This window comes from Tursiops truncatus, chromosome X, assembly GCF_011762595.2.
Source record: "Tursiops truncatus isolate mTurTru1 chromosome X, mTurTru1.mat.Y, whole genome shotgun sequence".
In the NCBI taxonomy this organism is placed as follows: domain Eukaryota; kingdom Metazoa; phylum Chordata; class Mammalia; order Artiodactyla; family Delphinidae; genus Tursiops; species Tursiops truncatus.
Genome location: NC_047055.1, coordinates 31,765,653 through 31,792,914, shown reverse-complemented (window position 1 = coordinate 31,792,914; position 27,262 = coordinate 31,765,653). Strand labels below are relative to the sequence as shown.

Genomic DNA, 27,262 nt, shown 5'->3' with positions numbered 1-27,262 from the left:
TCCTTGGAGGTCAAAAAGGGAGGGGGCACCACCCCATAGTAAGTGACATCAACTACCCATAGGCTTCTTTGCTAGAATCCATTTTGGCTAAAAGATGCACATGCACACAGGGGAAGACCCTGAGATATACCAAATACAGACTCAAAACCAGGCAAAGCAAGATGACTCAAAGGAAACCCAGAAGAAATGCCCCATAAAAGTGATTCAAACTACCATGAGGGCACAACTCTTTCTCTGAGCCTGCCCATGTGCCTATCCACACGTACTGTACTCTTTTTCCTCCTAATAAACACCTTACTTGTTTCCCTACTTTCCGTCTTTGTGGGAATTCTTTTTCTGCAGAGTGGAAGAACCAGGGCCTTGTCACTGACCTGTGATCTAATGTCTAGGATTTGGTGCTCTCACTGCTGAGACCAGACTTCAGTCTCTGTCTGGGAACCGAAACCTTGCTTCAAGCCGCTTCAGGCTGAGGCCACCCGAGATCAATACTAGAGATTTCATAGCTGCACTTAAAAAAAAAAACTCAGTTATGAATCAGGTATTACAATATAAACTTACTAGCTTACAAAGAACAGTTGGAATACATTAAAATTGCTTGCTCAGATGACTAAGGCTTTACTATTTGTTCTTGATGATCCCTTATGAAGCTTATGAGTTACAGTTTGGCTGAGGGAGCATTCCCAGAAGTTTTGAGGGTTGTTTTTTTAATGTTATTTCTGAATCTCTTTTTTCTTCAGTTCCAAGCAACACAGATTGATTAGATAAGCTCCAGAGAGCCCAGGTAGATCATTTACATCTCAAAGGCACAGGAAGAGAAATGCGAATTCCTCTTCTAACTACTTATACAAAACCCATCCATCTTGGGCTATTTTCAGGGAACTTTCTTTTTTCCAGTTCCCAAATATCCACTTCAGTTTAAACAAATAAATAACAGTAATATATAAATACAATAAATAATACGCATCACCCGCTCACATTTATATGCCCCTCTTTCAGCAAAACCAGGAAGAGAAAAAGGGATTTGGACTCAAGTACTGAGACACTCATTCACATATACACACATACACCTGTAAGATAAAAGCAATTGCAAAAGACCTACTTTGATATAATAGCCGAGGCATTAGGACATTTGCCCTCCAGATCTCAGGGAGTATTAAGGCATTTTCTTTCATTTAGGGAGCATAGCTAAAGATCTCTTAGTTTTGCAAAAGTACCCCAGGGGACTGTAAGATGGAACAGAGATGGATCATCCATACTTAATTATTCATAGCCGGTGTTATCAAATATCAAGCAAACAGCAATTTAAATCAGTCTTTTAGGGTCACAGTTCCCTAGCCCCAAAAAGGAAGGAAATCCCAACCAATGCTCTGCTGCAGGTGAAACAAACACAATAGGGAAGGATACCCTGGTGTCATCACACACGAGTCCCATTATTCACCAAAGGCATCTCAACTGGTCAATGCAAGTATTAACACACATACAAACAACAAACATATGGTCTCACAAACAAAGAATCAGATGAGGCATAGCCCAGATATTCCACCTCCATTCCCAGATTGAGGCTCCAGAGCAGCCTGGCTCCCAAAAAAGAATGGACCGTGAGTGGCTCACCCCAAAATGATACACACAAAAACACAAACAGCAACTAAGCTACAGTCACACAGACAGAAAATCAGTGGAGGTGTAGTCTAGAATTCCACTTCCACTCCCAAATGGAGGCCTCCTAACAAATTGGCCCAGCTCTTGAAATGAACCAGTTCCCAAATCAGGTAGAGTCTGACAATTCCCCTCTCCAACAGGGTACCCCAATCAAATGCAAAACAAGTTGGCTCGTCCCATAGAGGGAAAGCCCAAACTGAGGGGGGAAACTGTTCCCAGTTGTACACACAAGAGCTACTTACCCTCCAGCAAAGTAGCTCACTTCCCACAAGGGAAACAACCCATATGGAGGGGAGAGAATTCCAAGCCTGCACAAACTTTAGTGACTTACCCAACAACACTGAATGTGGACTGCAGCTCCAGTCGTTTCTTGGCTCCAAACAGCCTCATGCCATGGGTGGCCGGCACCTGTTGGGGACCATCCCTCTGAGATCCCCAGAGCGAAATGGGCTCCGGGAGTTGCTGGGGTCTCGGAATGGGCTGCCCCAGGCTGAGGTCGACCTGCCATGGGCAAGATCTCCTGACTGACTCTCCAGGATTGTTAATGAAAGTTCATGTGCCCAATGCACAGTGAGGCCAAACAAACTGAAACTTCGGAATTTAGAGCAGAGAAAGTTTTACTGCAAGGCCCTGCAAGGAGAAGCAGTGGCTCATGCCCTAAAAAGCCCCGAGATCCCTGAAGGGGCTTCAGCAAAGCACTTTTAAAAGCCAGGTGAGTGAGGGTGGGGTTGCCAGGTATGTGATCAGCTTGTGCACAATTCTCTGATTGGCTGATGGTGAGGCAGCTGGGTGGTGTCACAGGGGTTAACATCATCAGTCCTTAGGCTCCAGGAGGCCTGGGGCTATGTGCTCGTGGTCATCAAGTACTTAACATCTTCCATTTGTTGTGGGGGGGGGTGGGGGGTGGGGGGGTGGGGGTGGGGGGTGGGGGGTGGTGGTGGGGGTTTACATCTGCAAAACAACTCAGGAAATGTGCATCAAATACTGTTATCTAGGTACTTCAGAGAGGAGCTAAAGCAGAGGATATGGGGGAAGGCCTGTCCTGGGAAGGTCCTCATGGGGTCCTGCTAGGATACAGGGTTATCATGAAGATTAAATGAATGACTAATAAAGCTCTTAGACAGTGCCTGGCAGATAGTAAATGCTATATGTATTTGTTAAATAAAAATTAATTAATTAATTGATCAATCCTCAACTTATAGTCTGTTAGAACTCTGCTGAAGGTTAAAAAAAAAAAACCTCTTAATTGCTAAATTTAATGAATTCAGTTCTTAGCTAATTTGACCTTCCAGCAACACTTGACCCAGTGGACCATTAAGTTCCTCTTGGAATTCTCCCTTTATTTCCTGGATACCACTTTCCTGTTTTTTCCCATAACTCTGATATTTTCTATTCAATTTCCTTTGTAATTTCCTTGGGGTTCTGTCTTTGATCCTCTTCCCTTATCGCTCTATAACTCAATAAATCTGATAGGAAAAAATTGTTCCAAATCTTTCACATAATATAAAAGTCCTCCATAATCTAATCTCTGCTGATCTCTTCAGATTCATCTTTCAGTACCTCACCACACGGAATGGCTTGCACTTTCCGAAGTGTGCTGGTAGTGATGCTTCCTCTGCCAGGAAATACGCTTCCCACCCCTAAAATTACTCCCTAATTTTTCAAGTCTTAAATGATTCTTTCCTGATACACAAGGTGGATTTTCTCCTTTGTCTCATACATATATTTTGTAGCTACCAGTATCCCTAACTAACACAGTAAGGAGCTCAGTATTTGTTGTATGGACTGAATTATAGCACCTAAATTAATATTTTGCATATATTTATTGTTTTCAGGCAACTGTATATGCCTTGAGAAAAAGACTGACCTATTAATCTTTAGGACCCTGGTGCTAAGCAATGACTTAAATACAACAAATAATTAAATAATTTACAATTTTAAATCTCTTCTGCATTTATGTTGTGGTTTCTGTAACAACTTGAACAAGTTTTCAGCTCTCGAAAATTATTAATTTGATTTTTATTTCCCCTGAAGAACCAGTGACACAGGATTCCTCTAACATTTAAAAGTAGTGCATACTGAGCAGTATTCGGCAATAAGAGCAACAATTACATTTTTCTTAAAGAATGTCATGGATGCACCTATAGGGAAGTCATGAAAAAGTATGTGGCACTGTATGTCTGTGGATGAGTCTTAACTGCTAGATTTGTGGTAGCTCTTCAAATTTGAGAGAAACAGGGAACAAGTCCATCACGTCAAAAACATAAGGTTTTATTCGCAAGGAATGCCAACCTCAAAGAGGAGAAACGGGGTTCTTCTAAGAGCTATGAAAAGCAAGGATCAAGCCGTCACAGAAAAAAAAAAAAAGTGTCTGACTGAGCGGTCGATGCACCTGAGAAGAGACAATTTTTAGAAAGCGCGGGAAAGAAATGGACAGGTCTTTTTTTTTTTTTTTTCTGGTGAGCCAGGTTCCTGATTGGTAGATTCCAAGCTCTACCCCCTGGGCGTTAGCAACAGAGAAGCAAAGGACTGTGATTGGCTGACAAGTTTCGCCTGCCTTAGGAAGCCGTGAGGGGGCGCCACAGTAGATCACAGTGCAGCGCTGTCTCGCTGAGGAGATGGCTTCGGTTTCCAAACTGGCTCCTGTAAAGGTGCTTACAGGCACTAACAATAGAGAAAAAATGAACATTCTAGACTTGTCTCTAGGTATGTAGATCCCGGACCCCAGCCCCCGCTAGTCAGGGCTGACTGGAGAAAGGCAGGCTGGAAGCGGTGCTGTGAGGCACACCCCCTGGGCGGGGAGGCTTCCCCTCTGTGCCAGCACCCGCCCCCATGTAGATAAAGCACCTGGCCAGCCTGCTGGCCCCTGCCTCACCTCTCTGTTCCCATTTTCCCGCCTCAGGCTAGCCCTGACCAGACCGCCTCAGGCTAGCCCTGACCTCTTAGGTGGGAAACTGGCCAAAGCTGACAGAAATCACGGAGTAGGGATTGCGGGAAAGGGCCCGGTGTGGGAAATGTAAAGCCGGCTGTGTCCGTATATTTTACCCTCTTAAGGAATGATAGCAAGTTACCCGCCCTTTCACAGTCCCTCACTCTTCGCAGGGTGTCACAAAGGACTGGATTCCAGGGGTTGGAGGAGCAAGGCTAAGGCTAAGGCTAATTTGTGAGGAGTGGTGGTCGAGCAGCCAGACTGGGCAAAGGGATGGTTTATTTGGTTGCTTGACTGGTGCCGATTCAGCATAGACCGCCTTTCCCTTCTGCTGGTGCTGTCTAGTGTCTCACCTCAGAGCTCTACTCGCTCTCATCCACTTAAACATGGGCAGCGGGAGGGAGCGAGGACGGACTGCTTAAATGAGGCGGGGTTGGCGGTGGGTGGGGATAGGGCAGCACAGAGCAGAGGAGGAGAAAACCTTAGCTATGGGCGGGGGGAAGGAGCAGCACAGCATCAGGGACTTTAGAAATGAGAGGGGGAGGAGCAGAGCAGTGAGGGCCGACTTGATATGGAGGGGAGGAGCAAAGGAGGGCCGAACTTGAAAATGGGAAGAGCAGTAAGAAGAGGTTTCACCTTAGAGATGAGGGTGGGAGAGCAGAGCAGGGACGGCGGAACTTAGAAATGGAAGGGCACGGAGCAGGGAGGGCTGATCTTACAAATGAGGAAAGAGATGAATGACAGACTTCAGAAATGAGGAGCAAGGACAGGGGTTCAGACCTAAAATATGAGACAGGGAGCAGCAGTAAGGGCAATCATTAGAAGTGGGGAGGAAAAAAGTGGGGAGAGCAAGGAGTAGGGACAGTGGACTTTAGGAAAGAGAGTGGAAGAGGAAACGGGGAGGGCAGACCTCAGAAATGAGCAGAGCATTGCAGCCAGGAAAACCTCAGAAGTGGTAGGGAGCAGGCAGAATGAACCATAGAAATAAGGAGGGTGAGAGAGCAAAACAGGGAAGGTGGACTTTTGAAATGAAAGTGGATTGCCTTTTTATTGTTGAGTTCTTTATATGTTGTGGATACTAGAACCTTCTCAGATACATGATTTACAAGTATTTTCTCCTATTTTGTGGTTGTTTTTTCACTTTCTTGACAGTGCCTTTTGAAGCACAAAGGTTTTTAATTTTGATGAAGTACAGTTTATTTTTTTCTTCTGTTTTTCATGCTTTGGTATCATATCTAAGAAATGATGAAGATTTACTCCTGTGTTTCCATCTAAGAGTTTTCTAGTTTGCACTTTTACATTCACATCTTTGATTCATTTTGAGTTAAATTTTTGCAGATAGAATGAGGTAGGATCTAACTACCTACATGTGAATATCCAGTTCATTTGTTAAAAAGACTATTCTTTCTCCTATTAAATGGTCTTCTTGGTGGGATTGTTTTCTTAACCATTTTTGGGTAGTTCATTGCTAGGGTATAGAAATAGAATTTATTTTTGTGTATGGATCTTGTATTCTGCAACCTTGCTGAACTCGTTTATTAGCTCTAATATGTGTGTGTGTATGTGTGTATCCTTAGGATTTTCTCTATACGTGATCATGGCATCTGAGAATAGGGATAGTTTTACTTCTTTATTTCAAATCTGGTTGCCTTTTATTTCTTTTTCTTGACTAATTGTCCTGGCTACAATTTCCAATGAAATGTTAAATAGATGTGGTGAGAGCAAATGTCCTTAACTTGTTTCTGATCTCAGAGGCAAAGCTTTCAGTCTTTTACCATTAATCATCATTTTAGCTGTGGGTTTTTCATAGATGCCTTTTATGAGGTTGAGGAAGTTTCCTACCTCCCCCTTTGCTTCTGAGGGGGAATGGCCATGAATAGTACCTAAGAAATTTTCTTGTTTTTCTTTTTTTCTGCTTTCACATGTTTCTAACAATCTATTTCATGATCGGTATCAACAGGCTTTACTCTTCTAAGACATAGACCTTGTGGATTCCACACTACTGCTTGCTCCCCACCCCCAGCTCCAACATGAGTTCCTAAACATTTTGTGGCATTAAAATGACTTTTAAAAAATAGTATTTGGTCACTGGGGAGGGCTGGGACTATGGTCAGGCAAGTGAGGCACTTGCCAAGGGTGCAGAATTTAAAGAGGCACCAAAATTTCAGTGATCAAGATAAATAACATTTTTAAAGTTAATGTTTATTGGAGTATAGTTGATTTACAATGTTGTGTTAGTTTCTGTTGAACAGCAAAGTGAATCAGTTATACATATACATATATTCACTCTTTTTTAGGTTCTATTCCCATATAGGTCATTACAGAATACTGAGTAGAGTTCCCTGTGCTATACAGTAGGTTCTTATTAGTTATCTAATTCATGTATAGTAGTGTGTATATGTCAATCCCAATCTCCCAATTTACCCTACCCCCCAAGATAAATAATATTTTAGTGAAATATTTTTAAAAACCAAGGTACAACCCTCTGGTAGGTCACCCATTTTGGTAAACAGTATTTTCCTTTTGTAAATAAAGGAATTGGAGTGAGGCAAGTAAGGCAAAGTTGTTCAAGTACAGGGTCTGATATGGTCTTTTTTTGTTGTTGATATTTTGTTCATCAGGGATTGTTCTTGCACTGATTTTCATTTTTGAAAATATTGTGCTAAATATTACTTTTACCTTGCATACTGAGTTTTTTGGAGCCTCCTTAAATTTTATGCCTGAGGTAAGTGCTTCACTTGCCTTATTCTAGGCCCCGCCCTGTCACAGGGACTCTGAGTGGGGGGAAAATCCCAGAACTGAGGGCAATTTATAGCACTTAGGTAAATCCAAATGCTTTCTGCACTTTTCTTTGTGTTGATTTCATTGATTGGTGTTTAACAGATGCTTATAGAGGTAAAAATATAAACTGGTAAATAGCCAAAGCAATGAGTTTCTCTCAAAATTCAGAGAATTAGGGGTCACAGTTGCAGAGCAGCCTGGTCCCCCAAATTTAGTGGTTGTTTGACCTTGTGCAAGTTTCTTTATCTCTTGGAGCCTGAGTTTCCTCAGTTGAGTAGTATCTGCATCATAGAGTTGTTGAGGATTAAATGAGATACTACAGGTAATGTGCACAAACCTGTGGAAAAAGTTGAGTAAATGTTGGCTATATGTCCTTCAGAAAGTGGACCTACAGCCTCACTTTTGGGTAGCTAGCAATTTGGGAAGCTGGAGTAGTTACCTACTCTCTCTCTCTGGATTTGGATATCAAACTTTAGAGATGTAGCCAATTTGAGAGGGATTAAAAATCATTTGGTTGAGGGATGGGGTTTAAACGGTAGATAATGTCAAGCTTTGGGAGACTGAGGGAGGTGTTTGTTTGGTTTAACTTGGACAATAGCAGATTCAACGGATTTAGGAGGCACTGTCATTTCAGTAGATGATTAGAGCTAGGGGGATACTGGAGAATGTAATTTGGAAAAGATAGGCTCAAATCATGGTTGGAAGGCCGAGGAAAGATGTCGAATTGAATATGGTAAGTTAGTTGGAGGCTGCATATGATAGTAAAATTTCATAATTTTAGGGTTGTAAAAAAATATTTAAGACGTCACTGGTTCATGCTCTTAAAGATTGGTTCTCCAACAAATGAGTCCGGGTTTTGATCTTTTCAGTGGGAACAGGCAAAACTTTTTTTTTTTTTTTTTTTGTGGCACACGGGCCTCCCACTGCTGTGGCCTCTCCCATTGAGGAGCATAGGCTCCGGGCATGCAGACTCAGTGGCCATGGCTCACGGGCCCAGCTGCTCCGCGACATGTGGGATCTTCCCAGACCAGGGCACGAACTCGTGTCCCCTGCATCGGCAGGCGGACTCTCAACCACTGCGCCACCAGGGAAGCCCCCCCCTTTTCATCTTTTAAACAGAGTTTCATTTACCTGTGTTACAGACTGTCAGGACAAATTTCTACTGTCTATTGTGTAGCTTGTTTTCCTGTACTCTACTTTGGTGTGCTTATCTTCCCTTGTACAAGTGACCCTTTTGCACAATTGATGTGAAATTCAATTGTGGGATAAGTACAACAAAAATGGAAAAATAACAAAGAGAAAATTGAATTTCTTATTAGTTAAATGAATTTTATATAGCAGCTGTGGGTGTAGTCATTAAACCCGAACCCATATTACAGGGCTGCTTATATTTTAAAGAGAAGCCAGTACTATCACTTATGAGTCTAAATTAGATGAAAGCAGTGACCATTTTTAAGAAAATTTAAATGTCAACACCATAACAAAATCCTTTGTAGTCTAGGGCAATGAATGGCCTTAAGGTATGGCTAAATAAGTGGGAAAATAATGTATTATTGACTCAAAGAGTCTCCTTATTGTAGATTTGGATGGATACCAGAGCATATTTCTACCTTCTCTCTTCTAAAACAGTTACCATGAGTCAAAATATCTTGATGCTGTTGGCCAGGTAGCAGATATGAAATTTATACACATTTGTTGAACTTTGACAATCTCTGTAAAGCCTATTTGCGAATGACATTTTTATAAAAATCCCGTCTTGTATGAAATGTACAACTTTTTGCTTTCTGTATTACTACTGCTATTCGCTACTCTTTCTCTGACGTTTGTTCATTCATATTACTAAGGAGTTATATGACATTTGGATTGAGTCAAACTGAGATGGGAAAATGCTTCCATACAGTAATATATTCAAAAGGAAAGGATTCAAAAAATCCTGTGGGATTAATGTAGCACTCTCAGGATGACCTTAAAACTGAAGTCTTTATAATGTTATGTGTAAGCTAAACTAATGGAGAAGGATTTGAATTTAGGGGAAGAGGACTCTAGGTATTTCCAGAGCCATTTTATGTACTTCGCTCATGAGTTTATAAGAATTATGTGAGTTGCAGGGTGGTTTGATTCAAAGCTCAAATGGCTGAAGTCCTTTTGGGCAAATAAGACCACAGACAGGATTTAAAGCCATGCCATAGTTTTCCTGTATAGCACTCTGTGGTTCAAAACAAGCATACCAAATGGTTGCATACCAAATCTTAGGCTGAAGGAATCAGGGGGACAGGGCAAAATGGGTGCTTGAATACTGGATTAGAGGTTGCTGTTACACTAATTGAATGCTAAACTTGACTTTGTGCAATTAATTTCAAATAGAATTGAAAGGAAAATGCTATTTTAGTAGGAATACCACATTCAAATGAATGGTCACTAGCCTCGGTGCTGCTGTTTTAATTCTGGGGAATAGCTGAGCTTTCAAAGGAGGAAGTGTAATGTAGTGGCAAGGGTCTTGGACTAGAATCTGTCCTAGCTTGTTAACAGAATAATTTTCTGCCCTCAAGTAAGTCATGCAATCTTCCTGAGTCTGTTTTCTTCTTCTTTTTGGCCATGCCACATGGTTTGTGGGATTTTGGTTCCCCTACCAGGGACTGAACCCGAGCCCTCGGCAGTGAGAGTGCACAGTCCTAACCACTGGACAACCAGGAAATTCCTGTTTTCTTCGTTAAAAGTGAGGCTAATCTCTGCTGACCTTTAAGTGTGGGGGCACAGTATATATCAGACACTTAATAATTGTTTGTTCATTTATTTTCTTATTTATTGAGTGTCTCATATATGCCAGGTACTGTGCCAAGAGCTTTTATGTGGAAATGCTCTGTAAACTTTAAAGTGTTATTCAATTTAAAGGTGTTATTTTATTTAAAAAAAATTTTTGGTGATACTGTGCAGCTTGTGGGATCTCAGTTCCCCAACCAGGGATGAACATGGGCCAAGGCAGTGAAAGCCCGGAATCCTAACCAATAGGCCACCAGTGAACTCCCTTAAAAGTGTTATTATTAATCCACATGGTTTACCCATTGAGCCATCCCTGTCATAAAGCATTGGATAAATATTTCTCAACTGTAGCTGTAGGTCGGCATGAGCCTTGAGAAATTTTCTATTTTGTTTAATCCTTATGCAATTCTAAGAAGAGCTTGATGTTAATTTTGGTCACTCTGAGGACAGGAAAAGTTTAAAGGCACTGCAAATTGTGTTTGAGTGCCACAAGGCAGAGCACTCCCTCATGTGAAAGCACTTACTTCATTGTGAAAGATACCAGTGCTTCATTTTCTCCTCTCTGGAAGTTTTGCTTTCCTATATGGGAAGTCACCTATCTCATTGGGTCTCTGTAGGCTGGGTAGTGATTGTTTCAGGACTGATGAGGGAGAAGGGTTGGAGATTCAAAAATCTTCCTGTGGTGTCCTGTAAAATGTTCTGATAGTGCACTCCCTTATACAGTTGACCCTTGAACAACACAGGTTTGAACTATGCGAGTCTACTTTGTTGACTGAAAAAAAAACGCACAACCTAAAAGTTGAGAATTAGGTTTAATTTGGCAGACTTTCTGAGGACTTAAGCCCAGAAGACAGCCTCTCAGATAGCTCTGAGGGACTGCTCTGAAGATGTAACAGGGAAGAGCCAATTCTGACTCCATGTTGAATCTGTTTCTTATACTTTAACCTTTGCTTTTTGTTGCTTTTGTTATTATAATCACTCTCTATAGCTGTAAGCATACATAATGACCTGCCATAGGGAACCCTGCCCCTCTGCCTGACTGTTAGACTAAAAGCCCTTTGTTCAACAGAGAGACATTGTGACCCTGCCCACCTGTGAATGGCTGCAGAAAAGAAGAAATTACACATCCCCTCCTATTTTGCAAGATAAATGGCTTTTTTACTTTACTTCCTCACCTCCTCTCCCTCTCTGTTCTATAAAAGAAACTGGCATTCAGATCCAGATAAGATGGCTTTTTGGGGACCCTAGTCCGCCATCTTCTTGGTCTGCCGGCTTTCCAAATAAAGTCGCTATTCCTTGCCTCAGCACCTTGTCTCCCGATTTATTGGCCTGTTGTGCGGGAAGCAGAGGGAGCTTGGACTTGGTAACAAAGAGGTAAGGGAGGAGCCTGGATATATGGAAAAAACAGGCAGTCGGAAACTCAAAAGATAATTAATTAAATTATCTAATTAAGATAATTAAATTAATCAAAAGATAATAAAGTTAATTAAAGAAAACCAGCCATCTGCTGTTAATGAATTTAGCACTTTTCTATATATGGGAAGATGCAAGAATCTGAGCTCATTGAAGTGATTCCTTTGATATGCACCTTAACTATCTAGGGCCAGTATCTGGGGTTGTTTTCTATCCTGGATCCCCTCAGGGTGCACAGGGAGGCTGCAGTAGCTGATGGCTAGTTGGCAGCAACATCCTTTGTTTACTGATATGGCAGGCAACATTCTTTGTTCACAATTTATACTTGGATTTGTTTTAATGGTAAATACTATAGTCTACACCATCTCTGGTTGATTGAATCCACAGAGGCGGAGCCACAGATATGAAGGAACCATGGATACAGAAGAACCATGTATAGGGAGGGATGGCTATAAGTTATATGCAGATTTTCAACTGCAGGGAGAGTCAGCACCCCTAACCCTCATGTTGATAAAGGGTCGACTGTAAGGTAATGAGAAAAAAGTCTATACAGAGGTTTGTACAGATTTTAAATGTAGAATACAGGAGAAACAACAGAAGAAAAATTAAAAAGAAAAGAGAATGCATAAAAAATACAAGGAACAGGGACTTCCCTGGTGGCACAGGGGTTAAGAATCTGCCTGCCAATACAGGGGACACGGGTTTGATCCCTGCTCTGGGAAGATCCCACATGCCATGGAGCAACTAAGCCCGTGCGCCACACCTACTGAGCCTTCTCTCTAGAGCCCTTGGGCCATAACTGTTGAGCCCACGTGCCATAACTACTGAAGCCCGTGTGCCTAGAGCCCTTGCTCTGCAACAAGAGAAGCCACCACAATGAAAAGCCTGAGCACCACAATGAAGAGTAGACCCCACTCGCTGCAACTAGAGAAAGCCCATGCACATCAACGAAGACCCAACTTGGCCAAAAACAAATAAATAAAAAAATAAATAAATTAAAAAAAAAGAATACAAGGAACAGAAAATTAAAGACTATGTCTGCAGGAAATATTACAGCCGATGGCTGCTGAGAGACAGACAGAACAAAGGCTTAAAATAGGATAGTCAAGAAATGATACTCAGTTGATTATTGGGCTTTACCCTGATTTTTACCTTTGGAAGTATCAACTATTTCAAAGAAAATCAGAATCAGGTTTTTGGAGACCTGAGGTAGGACTAGTATTAAGCAAAATAATAAAGGAGTGGTTAATCTTTGGTATCTGTTTCCTCTTTGCACCCATCTCAGCTCCCCCTCTTTCTTCTAGTTTCACTGGGTCCTTCCAAATGCCTAACTTGTGCTTATTTCTAAAGATACCTTGACCTAAGTAAGCTTTGATCCACCGATAAAACATCCAACCTTTAGACCTTTCTATCCCAGAGTTTAGGAGAGATACTTTAGAGCAGGTGGTACCTGTCTCTCATCCTTCAAATCATGCCATGTAAGTGCTCTTCACATGAGTGCATAAGAACATGCCTGACTGCAAAGTAAAATCTGATTGCTTCCTACTATTACACTAATCTTGGTTCCTCACCTCTTTGGTATCTCATGTGAATGTCCATTGCCCTTGTTTTCTTTCTTACTTTTCAAGAAAATAAATGCAACTAATTATCTAGCTCTTACATATAGTCTTACAAAAGTGTCATCTTACATATAGGGATGACACTACTGCTCTACATTTCTCTGAAACTAAAATAACGTTTAGTAAAATCATTTATTTAAATGATTTCCCCCTTAAGCTACTATATTCTGAGAGCATTTTATTTTTGCATAAATGAAGTTACTATAAATCTGTTTAACAGGAATTTTTCTCTTTATTGTTCCAGGAAACTAACCCTAAAATGTCTGCATTGTTTGATCTTTGTTATGGTTTTACAAGTTCATTATTATTATAGTGTTATTTTTCAGGGCTACCAATTTTTTAAATATTCTAAAATACGATGAGGTAAGAATATAGATTATTCTCTTGAGACACATTGTTGTAATTCAGCTTTTTTCATTGTCTTTATTTTTTTCTGTGTTTTCTAATACAGATGACATTATAATACTTAGAAAGATAGGTATGGACACTGAAGAAATAAAGAATGAGATACAGAACGATAAAAAAAATACCTCAGTTTCAAGACAGCAATCAAATGCTGATAAGCATCACCAGCAGAGAGGTAAAGTATACAAAAAATCACACGTGGTAAAAAGAGTCTGAAATATTTGTGAGTAACTGGGAAAGCAAACTCACAAATTTGGAATGTGTTCTAAAGTTGCACTGTGTTGCTAGTTTTATCTTTCCTGGAAATGTATGCATACAGGATTGGTAAAAATTTATGCCATGACAAATGAAAACAAAATTTTTAATTTATATGAGTTACTTCCTTAAGAGAGAGCAGGATAAGAATGAGAAATGTTTTGTACTTGTTCCCAAGCGTGTCTAGATGGTCCAGTTCCACTTTAAGGAGGCAATACAGAAGGGTTAAGAGTATGGTTAATAGCCTGAGCACCATGGCATCCACATTTTGAAAAAATAAATGCTGTAGGACAAAGAGAGTGCAGAAGAACATGAAGAAAGACTTTTGTATCCCTAATCACATTGGTCAATGCAGTGTGCATATTTTAATGTGAACATGCTGTGTATCGCCATAGTAGAGAATTCTTTTCAACAATTAATGATCTCCATGGTCTAGTGAACAGGTTGGAACCGTCTTGACATTGTGTGTACTCTGAGCCCCTTCCAGCTGTCTACCCATGTTCCTTACAGTATTTGTTTGAATCCTTCAGTGGCTTAGCAGTTTCTGAGAAAAGGAGGGATGGTGGTTATTATAGGGGCAAAGCTGCTAAGAATGGTAAGGGGGCCAATCTCATGTTTCTGACTAAACATAAAATTGATCTTCGTGAGCCTTTGGAGAACTATATTCTCTGATCATTCCTTAAGCTGTCTTTACACCCAGATCAAAGCAGATGGTTGAGGCAAATATTCACATGATTAATACAAAACAGTTTCTCTGCATCTCTCTTTATTCTATTAGAGTATTCTTTCAATGAATTTCAGATAATATGTCCAACTTTGGTGGCATATGAAACCAAATTTGAGGTGCTGTATACAGAGAAGACTACTATATTAAGGTATACAAATAGAAATAGTATGGCAAAGACTGTTCTAGAGTTCACCGAGACTCTCAGGTGATATCAGATTAATGAAATATCAAAAGTTTTGCAAATACCAGTGCATAGCTTGAAAACAATGAGATCACAGGTATTACTTCTGAAAGATATGTTGAATTTACTGACTGAAAATACAGAAAATAATTATTTTTTAAAGGATACTCAAGATTCATAAACAACGTTGAGGAAAGAAATGATGAAAAGCCAAACGGAGAAACTTTTGGATTCGAGTCTGGACAAAGCTCTTTAAACAGGCAGCCTTTAAAGAAGCAGGTAAATAAATACCAAGAATTAACCAATATAAAGGTCCTACATTTAATATATTTCTTAATATTAAGGATTATTTAAAATTCTATTAAGAGCGGGGATTGTTTCTTAGTACTCCCCCATGCTGCCTGAAGCATAATTTAACTTCAATATTTGTTAATTGATTTTTCCTCTGTAACTGTTTTTTTTTATTAAGTTATTTATTTATTTTTGGCTGTGTGGGGTCTTTGTTGCTGTGTGCGGGCTTTCTCTAGTTGTGGTGAGCAGGGGCTACTCTTCGTTGCAGTGAGTGGGCTTCTCATTGCAGTGGATTCTCTCGTTGCAGAACACAGGCTGTAGGCACGCGGGCTTCAGCAGTTGTGGCACATGGGCTCAGTAGTTGTGGCTCGCGGGCTCTAGAGCACAGGCTCAGTAGTTGTGGCACACGGGCTTAGTTGCTCCATGGCATGTGGGATCTTCCCAGACCAGGGCTCAAACCCGTGTCCCCTGCATTGGCAGGCAGATTCTTAACCATTGCGCCACCAGGGAAGCCCCTTTAATAAACATTTATTTTTGCTATTTTCAATCACTGCTAGAAATTTTGAATTTATAAAATGCCAAAAGAGATGACTGTTTTCATGATTTGTCTTGTATAATCATTCTCATTTTTGTCCTTATATAATAAGAGTTGTTGATCTTAAGTTTTAGTATAAAAACAGTTTTAGTAGACTTGTGAAAGAATTGTAAAAACTAAAAGTCAGATGACATTAGTGTATGACATAAACTCTGGAACCAACAGATGGGACTTACTATAGTTGTACATTTTATGGTGGTAAATCCATCACCTCTAAACTTGTATAGATGAGCCAGTCACTGGACAGAAATTTTAGAGGCGCTTATATCCAGATTCATAAGTTAACATTGATACTACGGTTTCAGCTTGCCCTATAAAGTGATTCTTCTTAAAGTGTTATGTGGTCATTTAGTAAAAAATGTTGATTCTGGGAGCTTAAACCATTTTTGCCAAATTATATAAATGCAAATTTGGGGGGAAGGAGAACATGTTGCATATTCAAATATTTAGAGGATTGATTTAGCAAATGTTAATTAAATGTCTATTCTAGGCACTATGCAAGGTACCAGAACAGCCCTGCTTCAAATATTATATGTGGTGGTGGGAAAGAAAGATAAGAAAGAAATTTAATGCCAGGCAGTTTACAATACATGTTCTAACAGGGTTATAAGTTATATATTGTGGGGATGCAGCAATTCATTCTGATTAAGGGGATTTGTGAAAGTTTGACGGAGGAGATGGTATTTAATCTGTAAGGTGAGAAAGTTTTTGATAAAGTTTGGAAAGAAGGACATGAGCTTACGTTACAGTATGAAACGCATAAATGAACTAAGAATATCGTAAAATAGTATTTTCAAATTGAAAGCATCTTTCTTTTAGAGGTTTTTTTGTTTGTTTGTTTGTTTTTTATGGTATGCGGACCTCTCACTGTTGTGGCCTCTACCGTTGTGGAGCACAGGCTCTGGACACACAGGCTCCGCGGCCATGGCTCACGGGCTTAGCCGCTCTGCGGCATGTGGGATCTTCCTGGACCGGGGCACGAACCCATGTCCCCTGCATCGGCAGGCGGACTCTCAACCACTGCGCCACCAGGGAAGCCCTGAAAGCATCTTTCTATTTCTCATACTTTTCAGACATTTGAGACTGTCATTATAGCAGAACTCACTGGAAAAAAGTACTCTGCAATATAGAAATGTGATAAAATGTAAACATAATTATTCTACTAATAAATTGAATAACAATTACAGCTTTCAATCATGCTTTGAAATTCTAATAAGCTAGCTTTGTATTTCACAAGATTTAATCCTAATATCAGTAAAACACGATTGTATTTATTCAACACAACTCTTTTTGATAGTTTCTGTTGTTTATAAGGAAAGTTTCTGTTTTTGATAATTTCTGTTGTTTTCTAAAGGTAGAAATCTGTGGTATCCAATTTGACGAAATTAGTTTTTATATAAACATTTGCAAAAAGACCACAAGTTCCTTTGGAAAGGTACTTGGATGCATATGGGTCTTTAAGAGATAGGTCTCAATCCTTCCTGCTGACCCACTGTGTTCCCAACACTAGTCACTTAGAAAAGAAAATGTACATGTGCATTCCACCCAATCTCCTTATTTATGTTTTACAGTAGAAAATCTGGAGTGTGACTATGGCTTTATGCTTTAGCAAAGCAGCAGATTTGTCATATTTTTTATTTTACTAAAGTTTTATGTGAATAATATTCTTTATACCAATACCTCCCCTTCCTTTTAATAGTTGCATTCAGCTTCTGGTAGTGTTATACTACAAAGTCACAATGTCAGAGCTAGGGCATATTTTGTTTGCCAGGCACTATTTGCTAGTGGAAAGCTTGATTTCTTAGCATGGTCCATATGACTTTGTCCACTTACATTTATGTAGCATCATAGAGATTTGTCAAGGGTTTCATTACTTCCATTTGACTGATTCACTCCACTGCCCTTTTGATTTAAAAAGTGAAAAGGTAGAAAGACTGAGTTGTTGTCAGGCCAGTTTACTTTAACAGTATTAAGCCTACCTTCTGCTTTCTTTATAGCTACCTATCCCCTCACTTATTTGTCTTTCCCTCTAGAATTAAGTATTAATTTATATAGAAGAGATAGATAATTTATTGTAAGTTTTTTTAAATTGAAGTATAGTTGATTTACAATATTGTGTTAGTTGATAGTTTCTTTTTCACCTGATTCTGAACAGGTGAAGAATAAATAGTATGATTTTGAACACTTTCTTGTGGTTCTAAGGATTTGTGCTACAAAATATTAAATATTCTGTCTCTCAACTATAAAGTCAAAGAATTGGTTGTTTCTTTAGGTAAAACACAGATCCAGAAAATGGTAGGTAGAGTATGACCTTGGAATATATTCAAATTCACAAAGCAGTTAATTTTCCATATTTAAAACATTTTATTAAAGTTTTATATGCATAATATTCTTTGTGCCAATGCCATGAGAGATCAGAGCTTTCTACATATTAGTCCTGAAAACTGTTTAGTCTTTAAAAGTAGGGGCAGTGGGGCTTCCCTGGTGGTGCAGTGGTTAAGAGTCTGCCTGCCGATGCAGGGGACACGGGTTCGTGCCCCAGTCCGGGAAGATCCCACATGCCACGGAGCAGCTGGGCCCATGAGCCATGGCTGCTGAGCCTGCGTGTCCGGAGCCTGTGCTCTGCAACGGGAGAGGCCACCACAGTGAGAGGCCCGCGTACCGCAAAAAAGAAAAAAAAAAGTAGAGGCAGTGGAATTCTAAAAAAAGAGTTTCCCATAGAAATGGGCTTAATAAAATATCATTATGAGTTAATGAAATCAATAGGGTATATGTTTCATTTGTTTTTCAAAATTGCGGTTCTTTGCAGGAGAAGTGCAATGAAAATTCTAAAGCCCAAGCAGTGATGAATCAAGGCCAATCAGAGAGGAACCAACATCAATCAGAAGGATCTCAAGGCCAATCAGAAGAAAATCAACACTATTCAGAGAGATCTCGAGGCCACTCAAAGAGATCTCATGGCCAAGCAGAGAGATCTCATCGTCAATCAGAAAGATCTCATGGCCGAAAAGAGAGATCTCATCATCAATCAGAAAGATCTCATGGCCAAGCAGAGAGTTCTCATCGTCAATCAGAAAGATCTCGTAGCCAATCAGACAGATCTCATCGTCAATCAGAAAGATCTCGTGGTCAAAAAGAGAGATCTCATCGTCAATCAGAAAGATCTCATGGCCAATTAGAGAGATCTCATCGTCAATCAGAAAGATCTCATGGCCAAGCAGAGAGATCTCATTGTCAATCAGAAAGATCTTGTAGCCAATCAGAGAGATCTCATGGTCAATCAGAAAGATCTCGTGGTCAATCAGAAAGATCTCGTGGTCAATCAGAAAGAGCTCGTGGCCAATCAGAGAGATCTCGTGGTCGATCAGAAAGATCTCGTGGTCGATCAGCAAGATCTCATGGCCGATCAGAGAGATTTCATGGTCAATCAAAGAGATCTCATGGCCAATTAAAGAGATCTCGTAGCTATACAGAAAGATCTCATGACCAGTCGGAGAGATCGCCTGACTGCTCTGAGAGATTCCACAGTCACTCAGAGAGATCTCATGACGATTCAAAGATATCTAATGTCCTATCAGGGAGATCTTATGGCCAAACAGGGAGATTTCATGGTCAATCAGAGAGATCTCATGACCAATCACGGAGATATAAAAGATACTCATCAGTAGAAATTGAATTTAACAGGTAAAAACAATGAGTACTTAACTATTAATGTGTTGAGTGATATGGAAATGTAAAGGCATGCTTTATATATCTATATTTTAATGGCTAAATATGTATTTGTTGAAACAGAATTGAACTGGGACAAAGATATTAATAGAATAGAGGTGATGTATTCATGGCATCAATATTCTTTCAACTTACTGATGCCCTCTAGCTATCATCCAGTTTCCTAATTACCCTAATTAAGTTGTTCCATCTAGGTCAGCTTCCCTGGAAGAGCTCCAATGTACTCAATCTTTCCTACTGAGCCTTTCCCACAATCAAAGTATATTGACTCAGTGTCCCATTCTCTTTGAACCTTCCAACCTGCTAGGCTAGCTAATCTAACAATGAACTATGCTAGATTGATAATATATAATCTCTGATAATGAATTCCTCTGTTTCCCTCCTCTACCTCCTTTCTAAAGAGTCTTCAGGGAGCCCTCAGCAGACAAATAATAGGTGTATCTTCGGGCAGCTGAACTTTTCTGCTTTCCACAAATCAGAACATAGGAGAGGTCTAGCTTATGCATAGTTGCAACCCTAACCTAAATATATTTTGAATATTGTGTATATTCACTATTGCCTTATAAAACTGTTAGGCTAGGTCTGTCCGCCCTAACAAAAGGACCAGAGAAATTTAATAGTATTGCAGATTGTTTGAGTTTTAAAAACCTCAAGACATTTTTATTGTAATTGGCTAGGTAATTGAGTAAAAACATTATTTTTAATTTAAATTTCTCAGTGATTGCCTTCATTTTGCATTGCCTATAAATGTCTAGTCAAATACTTTAGGTCATATTAACTGCATAGAGTTGCAGTTTTCAGCTAAAAAAATTATTTCCACAATGTATATGTGGGTTATTGTGTATATAGACAATGTCTGATGTAGGCACCGTTTTAATGCTAAAGGCCCCACCCTACTTATATTAGCAGTATACAAACAGTTTCCTATAAAAAAATTAACATATGTTTAACACTGATGGTAAGCAATTATTTCTACATTTATCAGGGATTTTCATGTTTTGCTTCATTTTACACATCCATTTTTGTTTGTCAAGTGGTATAACACTTCCACTAAGGCACTGAAATTCCACTTACTGTTTTCCAATGACATATTCTGTCATTTTACAAGTGCATTTTAAAATATAATGAACAATTCTGCTCAGTTTTTTCTCCTTTATCTTCTATTATTATAATTTTTTTTGTATCCTTAGCACAAGTAAGTAATTCTTGCTTGGTTAAAGTTATCAAATGTAGAACTCTTACTAAAGAACACATAAAGTACAGAAAATTAATATACTTTGATAATTGATCCCTTGGAGATTAATTCTTCTACTCCATAACTTTCCATTCTAATATATATATATATATATATATATATATATATATATATGTTGACCAGTTAGGTTTAATAATATCCTTAAGACCTGGAGTTGGCTTATGCACCACTCAGGCTAGCTTCACCAAAAGACAAACCAGAAATGCTAAACTTCTGCCTTAATTTTTAAGGCATTTCTACCTTAAAAAAAAAAATAAGTCACCAATGTAGAAGCCCAATGTGGTCTGAACAAAAGACAGGTAACTAGGCAAGCATCTGGAATAAAATATGGTAGCATATTCGGAATATTATTTATTTATGGGGACTTACAATGACTGTTTTCAATTTTGAAAAACCAGTATGATTCTTTAAAATTCTAAAGAGGATTTATTATTGTAAACAAGGTGTGAATTTGTATTTTTAACGCCCCCAAGATACCTGATAACAATTTCAGCTTTTGCTCCTTTTTCCTGATTTGGTAATTATATCCACAGTCAGATGTTTTCCTTGGCTAGAGTAATATGTAAATAGTAAAGTTTAACAAAAGAAAAACTTCTTCGTAACCTCAGCTAAGTAGCTTACAAGAAATGAGTGGCAAAATCTGTATATCTTTGCATTAGCTGGGCTGTCTACCTGATGAAAGCTTTTCTAAACACAGAAAATAGCTTCAGAGAAAATGAGGTGCTTAGTTTTGGAGTGCTTGCCGTTTAAACTCCAATTATAGAGTGATAACTGATATATCTCATTACCACTACATCATTCAAAGTAATTCTTGAAGTAAATTCAAATCTGATTATAATCAACAAATCAGATCTTTGGATCTTTCAAAATAAATGATTGCTTTTTAAAATATCACCATTTATGATTCATATCAGGACTTTTGCAAAGAAAAATTGGAGTGAATACTTACAGAAACAGATGCAGCAAAGAAATGATACAATGAACATGAGTCCAAGTGTAAGTATCAGCACTTTCAAATATATAGCAGAGAAACTGTGTGATTTTACAGATTTTCATTTGAATAGGCTTTCTTCCTGTGTCTTTGTTGGCATCTACTTACATTGATGATTAATATATTTTAAAACCTGTTTACCAACATCAAATGTAGGAAGAAGCCACATATGTCATACATGTCTTCATGAGTCAAGTGTTTCCAGCCTTTTGGATAATTGCTTGCACAAAAAAGTTTCCTGCTCCTCTTCCATTACCCCCCATCCTACCTTACATTATTTAGCTTCTAAGTGGGCACTAGACAAAAGTGAGAAAGAATGATACAAATAAAACTTACCTGTAGCACGTACTTAATATTTTAAACAATCTTTTACAACCGTTGAATCCTCAGGATATTGTCTTTATTTTACTATTTATTTACTGAAGATCTATGAACAGCAATTACAAGAAATGAAGTAAATAGTATATTGAGCAAGCCAATTAAGTCCATTTTGCTGGCAACTTTCATCTTTAATACAGAACATGTGTGTTTGACATAAGTGTTTAGATGAAATTGAGTAGATGTAGCTCCTACCTGAAACACCTAATATTTATCCCTACACATGACACTCTGGTATTTCTTCCAGTACTTCTACCTGCAGGAAAAGACAGGCTAGCTTAAATAGTAATGTGATATACTGTAAAGCGGTCTAGTCTGGGTCTCAGAGAGTTGGCTTCCCTGCCTGGCTAATCCCCTTAGTAGCTGTGTGGATGACCATGAGCAAGTCACCTCCCCTTTTGTAAATCTTAGTTTTGTTCCCCTGTGAATGAGATTAGAATGAAAGATATCTATGAGATGGTTAAAGAAATCTAAGTATTATGGTCTAGTAGCTAATGACAGGGGCTTCCGATTCACACTTGGATAGAATCATGTTTCTACCACTTAATTTCATATTTAATCAATTCTAAGACATGCTTTTTTTTCAGTTTTCAATATCTCTGAAATCAGGAAATGTCTTGCATTTAATGGTATAGTTAAATTGAAAACTTAAAATCTTTTTAGTGGTACATAAAATAACAGTACATGTTACAATCATGGTATCTTAGATTTGATGAAACATGGTGGCTGAGGAACCTTGGTCAAGTTCCTTTGAGCCTATTTTCTCAGCTACAAAATGGGAACAATATTGGCCTCTTAGGTTGTTGTGATGATTAATTGAAATATATGTAAACATTTTAGGCTAGAAACAGGATTGTGGTAAGTATTCTATACATTGGAATTCCTATTATTTTATCATTACTATGATGATGATTATATAAACTTATTATAATCATTCCTTCAGTGTTCATTGTGGCAATATTAACATGATAACCATAAAAGTTCTTACATTCTAATTAATTTTATGTGATTCAATATATATATAAATATATATATACACACATGTATATATACAGACATACATATATATGTATGTATACACACTCATTCATTATTGAAGGGATTTTCAATGTGAAGTGAGAAATCCCCACTGGAATATAGGGGCAAATACGAATATTCTTTAAATAGGAACAAAACCTCTAACAGGCTTCCAGATACAGTTAAAACCTCACAGGTGTTTCTATTTGTCCATTCATTTCTTGAATCTGACTTCAGTTCCTACCTTTCTATTAAATTTTACTATCAAAAATTTATTACTTTCGGGGCATCTTCGGAGCTGCGGAGGAGAGCGCAGCAACAGGGGTGCAGAGGGCAAAGCGGGGAGATTCCCGCACAGAGGATCGGTGCCGACTGGCACTCAGCAGCCCAAGAGGCGTGTCTGCTCACCCGCCGGGGCGGGCGGGGCTGCGAGCTGAGGCTCGGGCTTTGGTCGGAGCGCAGGGAGAGGACTGGGGTTGGCGTCGTGAACACAGCCTGAAGGGGTTAGTGCACCACGGCTAGCCGGGAGGGAGTCCGGGAAAAGGTCTGGAGCTGCCGAAGAGGCAAGAGACTTTTTCTTCCCTCTTTGATTCCTGGGGCGCGAGGAGAGGGGATTAAGCGCGCTGCTTAAAGGAGCTCCAGAGACGGGCGCGAGTCGCGGCTAAAAGCGCGGGCCCCAGAGACAGGCAGGAGACGCTAAGGCTGCTGCCGCCACTGCCAAGAAGCCTGTGGGCGAGCACAGGTCACTATCCACACCTCCCTTCCGGGGAGCCCGCCACTGCCGGGTTCCCGGGATCCAGGGACAACTTCCCCGGGAGAACGCACGGCGCGCCTCAGGCTGGTGCAACGGCGCGCCTCAGGCTGGTGCAACGTCACGCCGGCCTCTGCCTCCGCAGACTCGACCCGCACTCTGTGCTCCTCCCTCCCCACGGCCTGAGTGAGCCAGAGCCTCCGAATCAGCGGCTCGTTTAACCCCGTCCTGTCTGAGCGAAAAACAGACGCCCTCTGGCGACCTACACGCAGAGGCAGGGCCAAATCCAAAGCTGAGCCCCTGGGAGCTGTGAGAACAAAGAAGAGAAAGGGAAATGCAGATTAAAGCTCCACAATTAACTTGATGTACCCTGCATCTGTGGAGTACATGAATAGACAACGAACCATCCCAAATTAAGGTGCTGGACTTTGAGAGGAAGATTTATGATTTTTTCCCCTTTTCCTCTTTTTGTGAGTGTGTATGTGTATGCTTCTGTGTGAGATTTTGTCTGTATAGCTTTGCTTCCACCATTTGTCCTAAGGTTCTATCCGTCCGTTTTTTGTGTTTTTTTTCTTTTTTTTGATATTTTTGTTTTCTTACTAATTATTTTTTAATTTAATAACTTTATTATATTTTACTCTATTTCATTTTACTTTATCTTCCTTCTTTCTTTCTTTTTTCCTTCCTTCCCTCCTTCCTTCCTTCCTTCCTCCCACCATCCCTCCCTCCCTCCCTCCCTCCTTCCTTTCTTTCTTTCTTTCCTTCTTTCCTTCTTTTCTTCTTTCTTTCTTCCTTCCTTCCTTCCTTTCTTTCCTTCTTTCTTTCCTTCTTCCTACTTCTACTAATTCTTTCTCTCTACTTTTTCTCCCTTTTATTCTGAGCTGTGGAAGAAAGGCTCTTGGTGCTCCAGCCAGGAGTCAGGGCTCTGCCTCTGAAGTGGGAGAGCCAACTTCAGGACACTGGTCCACAGGAGACCTCCCAGCTCCACATAATATCAAATGGCGAAAATCTCCCAGAGATCTCCATCTCAACACCAGCACCCAGCTTCACTCAATGACCATCAAGCTACAGTGCTGGACACCCTATGCCAAACAACTAGCAAAACAGGAACACAACCCCACCCATTAGCAGAGAGGCTGTCTAAAATCATAATAAGTCCACAGACACCCCAAAACACACCACCAGACGTGGACCTACCCACCAGAGAGACAAGATCCAGCCTCATCCACCAGAACACAGGCACTAGTCCCCTCTACCAGGAAGCCTACACAACCCACTGAACCAACCTTAGCCACTGGGGACAGACACCAAAAACAACGGGAACTACGAACCTGCAGCCTGCAAAAAGGAGACCCCAAACACAGTAAGATAAGCAAAATGAGAAGACAGAAAAACACACCGCAGATGAAGGAGCAAGATAAAAACCCACCAGACCTAACAAATGAAGAGGAAATAGGCAGTCTACCTGAAAAAGAAGTCAGAATAATGATAGTAAAGATGATCCAAAATCTTGGAAATAGAATAGACCAAATGCAAGAAACATTTAACAGGGACCTAGAAGAACTAAAGAGGAAACAAGCAATGATGAACAACACAATAAATGAAATTAAAAATACTCTAGAAGGGATCAATAGCAGAATAACTGAGGCAGAAGAATGGATAAGTGACCTGGAAGATAAAATAGTGGAAATAACTACTGCAGAGCAGAATAAAGCAAAAAAAAAAAAAAAAGAAAAGAAAAGAAAAGAACTGAGGACAGCCTCAGAGACCTCTGGGACAACATTAAATGCACCAACATTCGAATTATAGGGGTCCCAGAAGAAGAAGAGAAAAAGAAAGGGACTGAGAAAATATTTGAAGAGATTATAGTTGAAAACATCCCTAATATGGGAAAGGAAATAGTTAATCAAGTCCAGGAAGCACAGAGAGTCCCATACAGGATAAATCCAAGGAGAAATACACCAAGACACATATTAATCAAACTGTCAAAAATGAAATACAGAGAAAGCATATTAAAAGCAGCAAGGGAAAAACAACAAATAACACACAAGGGAATCCCCATAAGGTTAACAGCTGATCTTTCAGCAGAAACTCTGCAAGCCAGAAGGGAGTGACAGGACATATTTAAAGTGATGAAGGAGAAAAACCTGCAACCAAGATTACTCTACCCAGCAAGGATCTCATTCAGATTTGATGGAGAAATTAAAACCTTTGCAGACAAGCAAAAGTTGAGAGAGTTCAGCACGACCAAACCAGCTTTACAACAAATGCTAAAGGAACTTCTCTAGGCAAGAAACACAAGAGAAGGAAAACACCTACAATAATGAACCCAAAACAATTTAGAAAATGGGAATAGGAACATACATATCAATAATTACCTTCAATGTAAATGGACTAAATGCTCCCACCAAAAGACACAGATTGGCTGAATGGATACAAAAACAAGACCCATATATATGCTGTCTACAAGAGACCAACATCAGACCTAGAGACACATACAGACTGAAAGTAAGGGGGTGGAAAAAGATATTCCATGCAAATGGAAACCAAAAGAAAGCTGGAGTAGCAATTCTCATATCAGACAAAATAGACTTTAAAATAAAGACTATTAAAAAAAAAAAAAAAAGACTATTAGAAGAGACAAAGAAGAACACTACATAATGATCAAGGGACCGATCCAAGAAGAAGATATAACAATTGTAAATATTTATGCACCCAACATAGGAGCACCTCAACACATAAGGCAAATACTAACAGCCATAAAAGGGGAAATCGACAGTAACACATTCATAGTAGGGGACTTTAACACCCCACTTTCACCAATGGACAGATCATCCAAAATGAAAATAAATAAGGAAACACAAGCTTTAAATGATACATTAAACAAGATGGACTTAATTGATTTTATAGGACACTCCATCCAAAAACAACAGAATACACATTTTTCTCAAGTGCTCATGGAACATTCTCCAGGATAGATAATATCCTGGGTCACAAATCAAGTCTTGGTAAATTTAGGAAAATTGAAAATGTGTCAAGTATCTTTTCTGAGCACAATGCTATGACACTACATATCAATTACAGGAAAAGATCTGTAAAAAATACAAACACATGGAGGCTAAACAATGCACTACTTAATAACGAAGTGATCGCTGAAGAAATCAAAGAGGAAATAAAAAAATACCTAGAGAGAAATGACAATGGAGACACAACGACCCAAAATCAATGGGATGCAACAAAAGCAGTTCTAAGAGGGATGTTTATAGCAATACAAGCCCACCTTAAGAAACAGGAAACATCTCGAATAAACAACCTAACCTTGCACCTAAAGCAATTAGAGAAAGAAGAACAAAAAACCCCCAAAGTTAGCAGAAGGAAAGAAATCATAAAAATCAGATCAGAAATAAATTAAAAAGAAATGAAGGAAACGATAGCAAAGATCAATAAAACTAAAAGCTGGTTCTTTGAGAAGATAAACAAAATTGATAAACCATTAGCCAGACTCATCAAGAAAAAAAGGGAGAAG

The 27,262-nt window shown here is 39.5% G+C and overlaps 1 protein-coding gene across 1 annotated transcript in view; it reads left to right on the top strand.

Moving 5' to 3' along the window:
• Nucleotides 1-26,529, top strand: part of LUZP4 (leucine zipper protein 4) — a 58,816-nt gene extending 32,287 nt beyond the window's left edge. The window contains 7 exon segments of the mRNA XM_033849269.2: nucleotides 13,613-13,741; nucleotides 14,893-15,008; nucleotides 18,425-18,512; nucleotides 18,639-18,922; nucleotides 18,924-19,078; nucleotides 19,225-19,279; nucleotides 26,503-26,529. Coding sequence (XP_033705160.2) covers nucleotides 13,613-13,741; nucleotides 14,893-15,008; nucleotides 18,425-18,512; nucleotides 18,639-18,922; nucleotides 18,924-19,078; nucleotides 19,225-19,279; nucleotides 26,503-26,529 — 854 coding nt within the window.
• The last annotated feature ends 733 nt before the right edge of the window (nucleotides 26,530-27,262 follow it).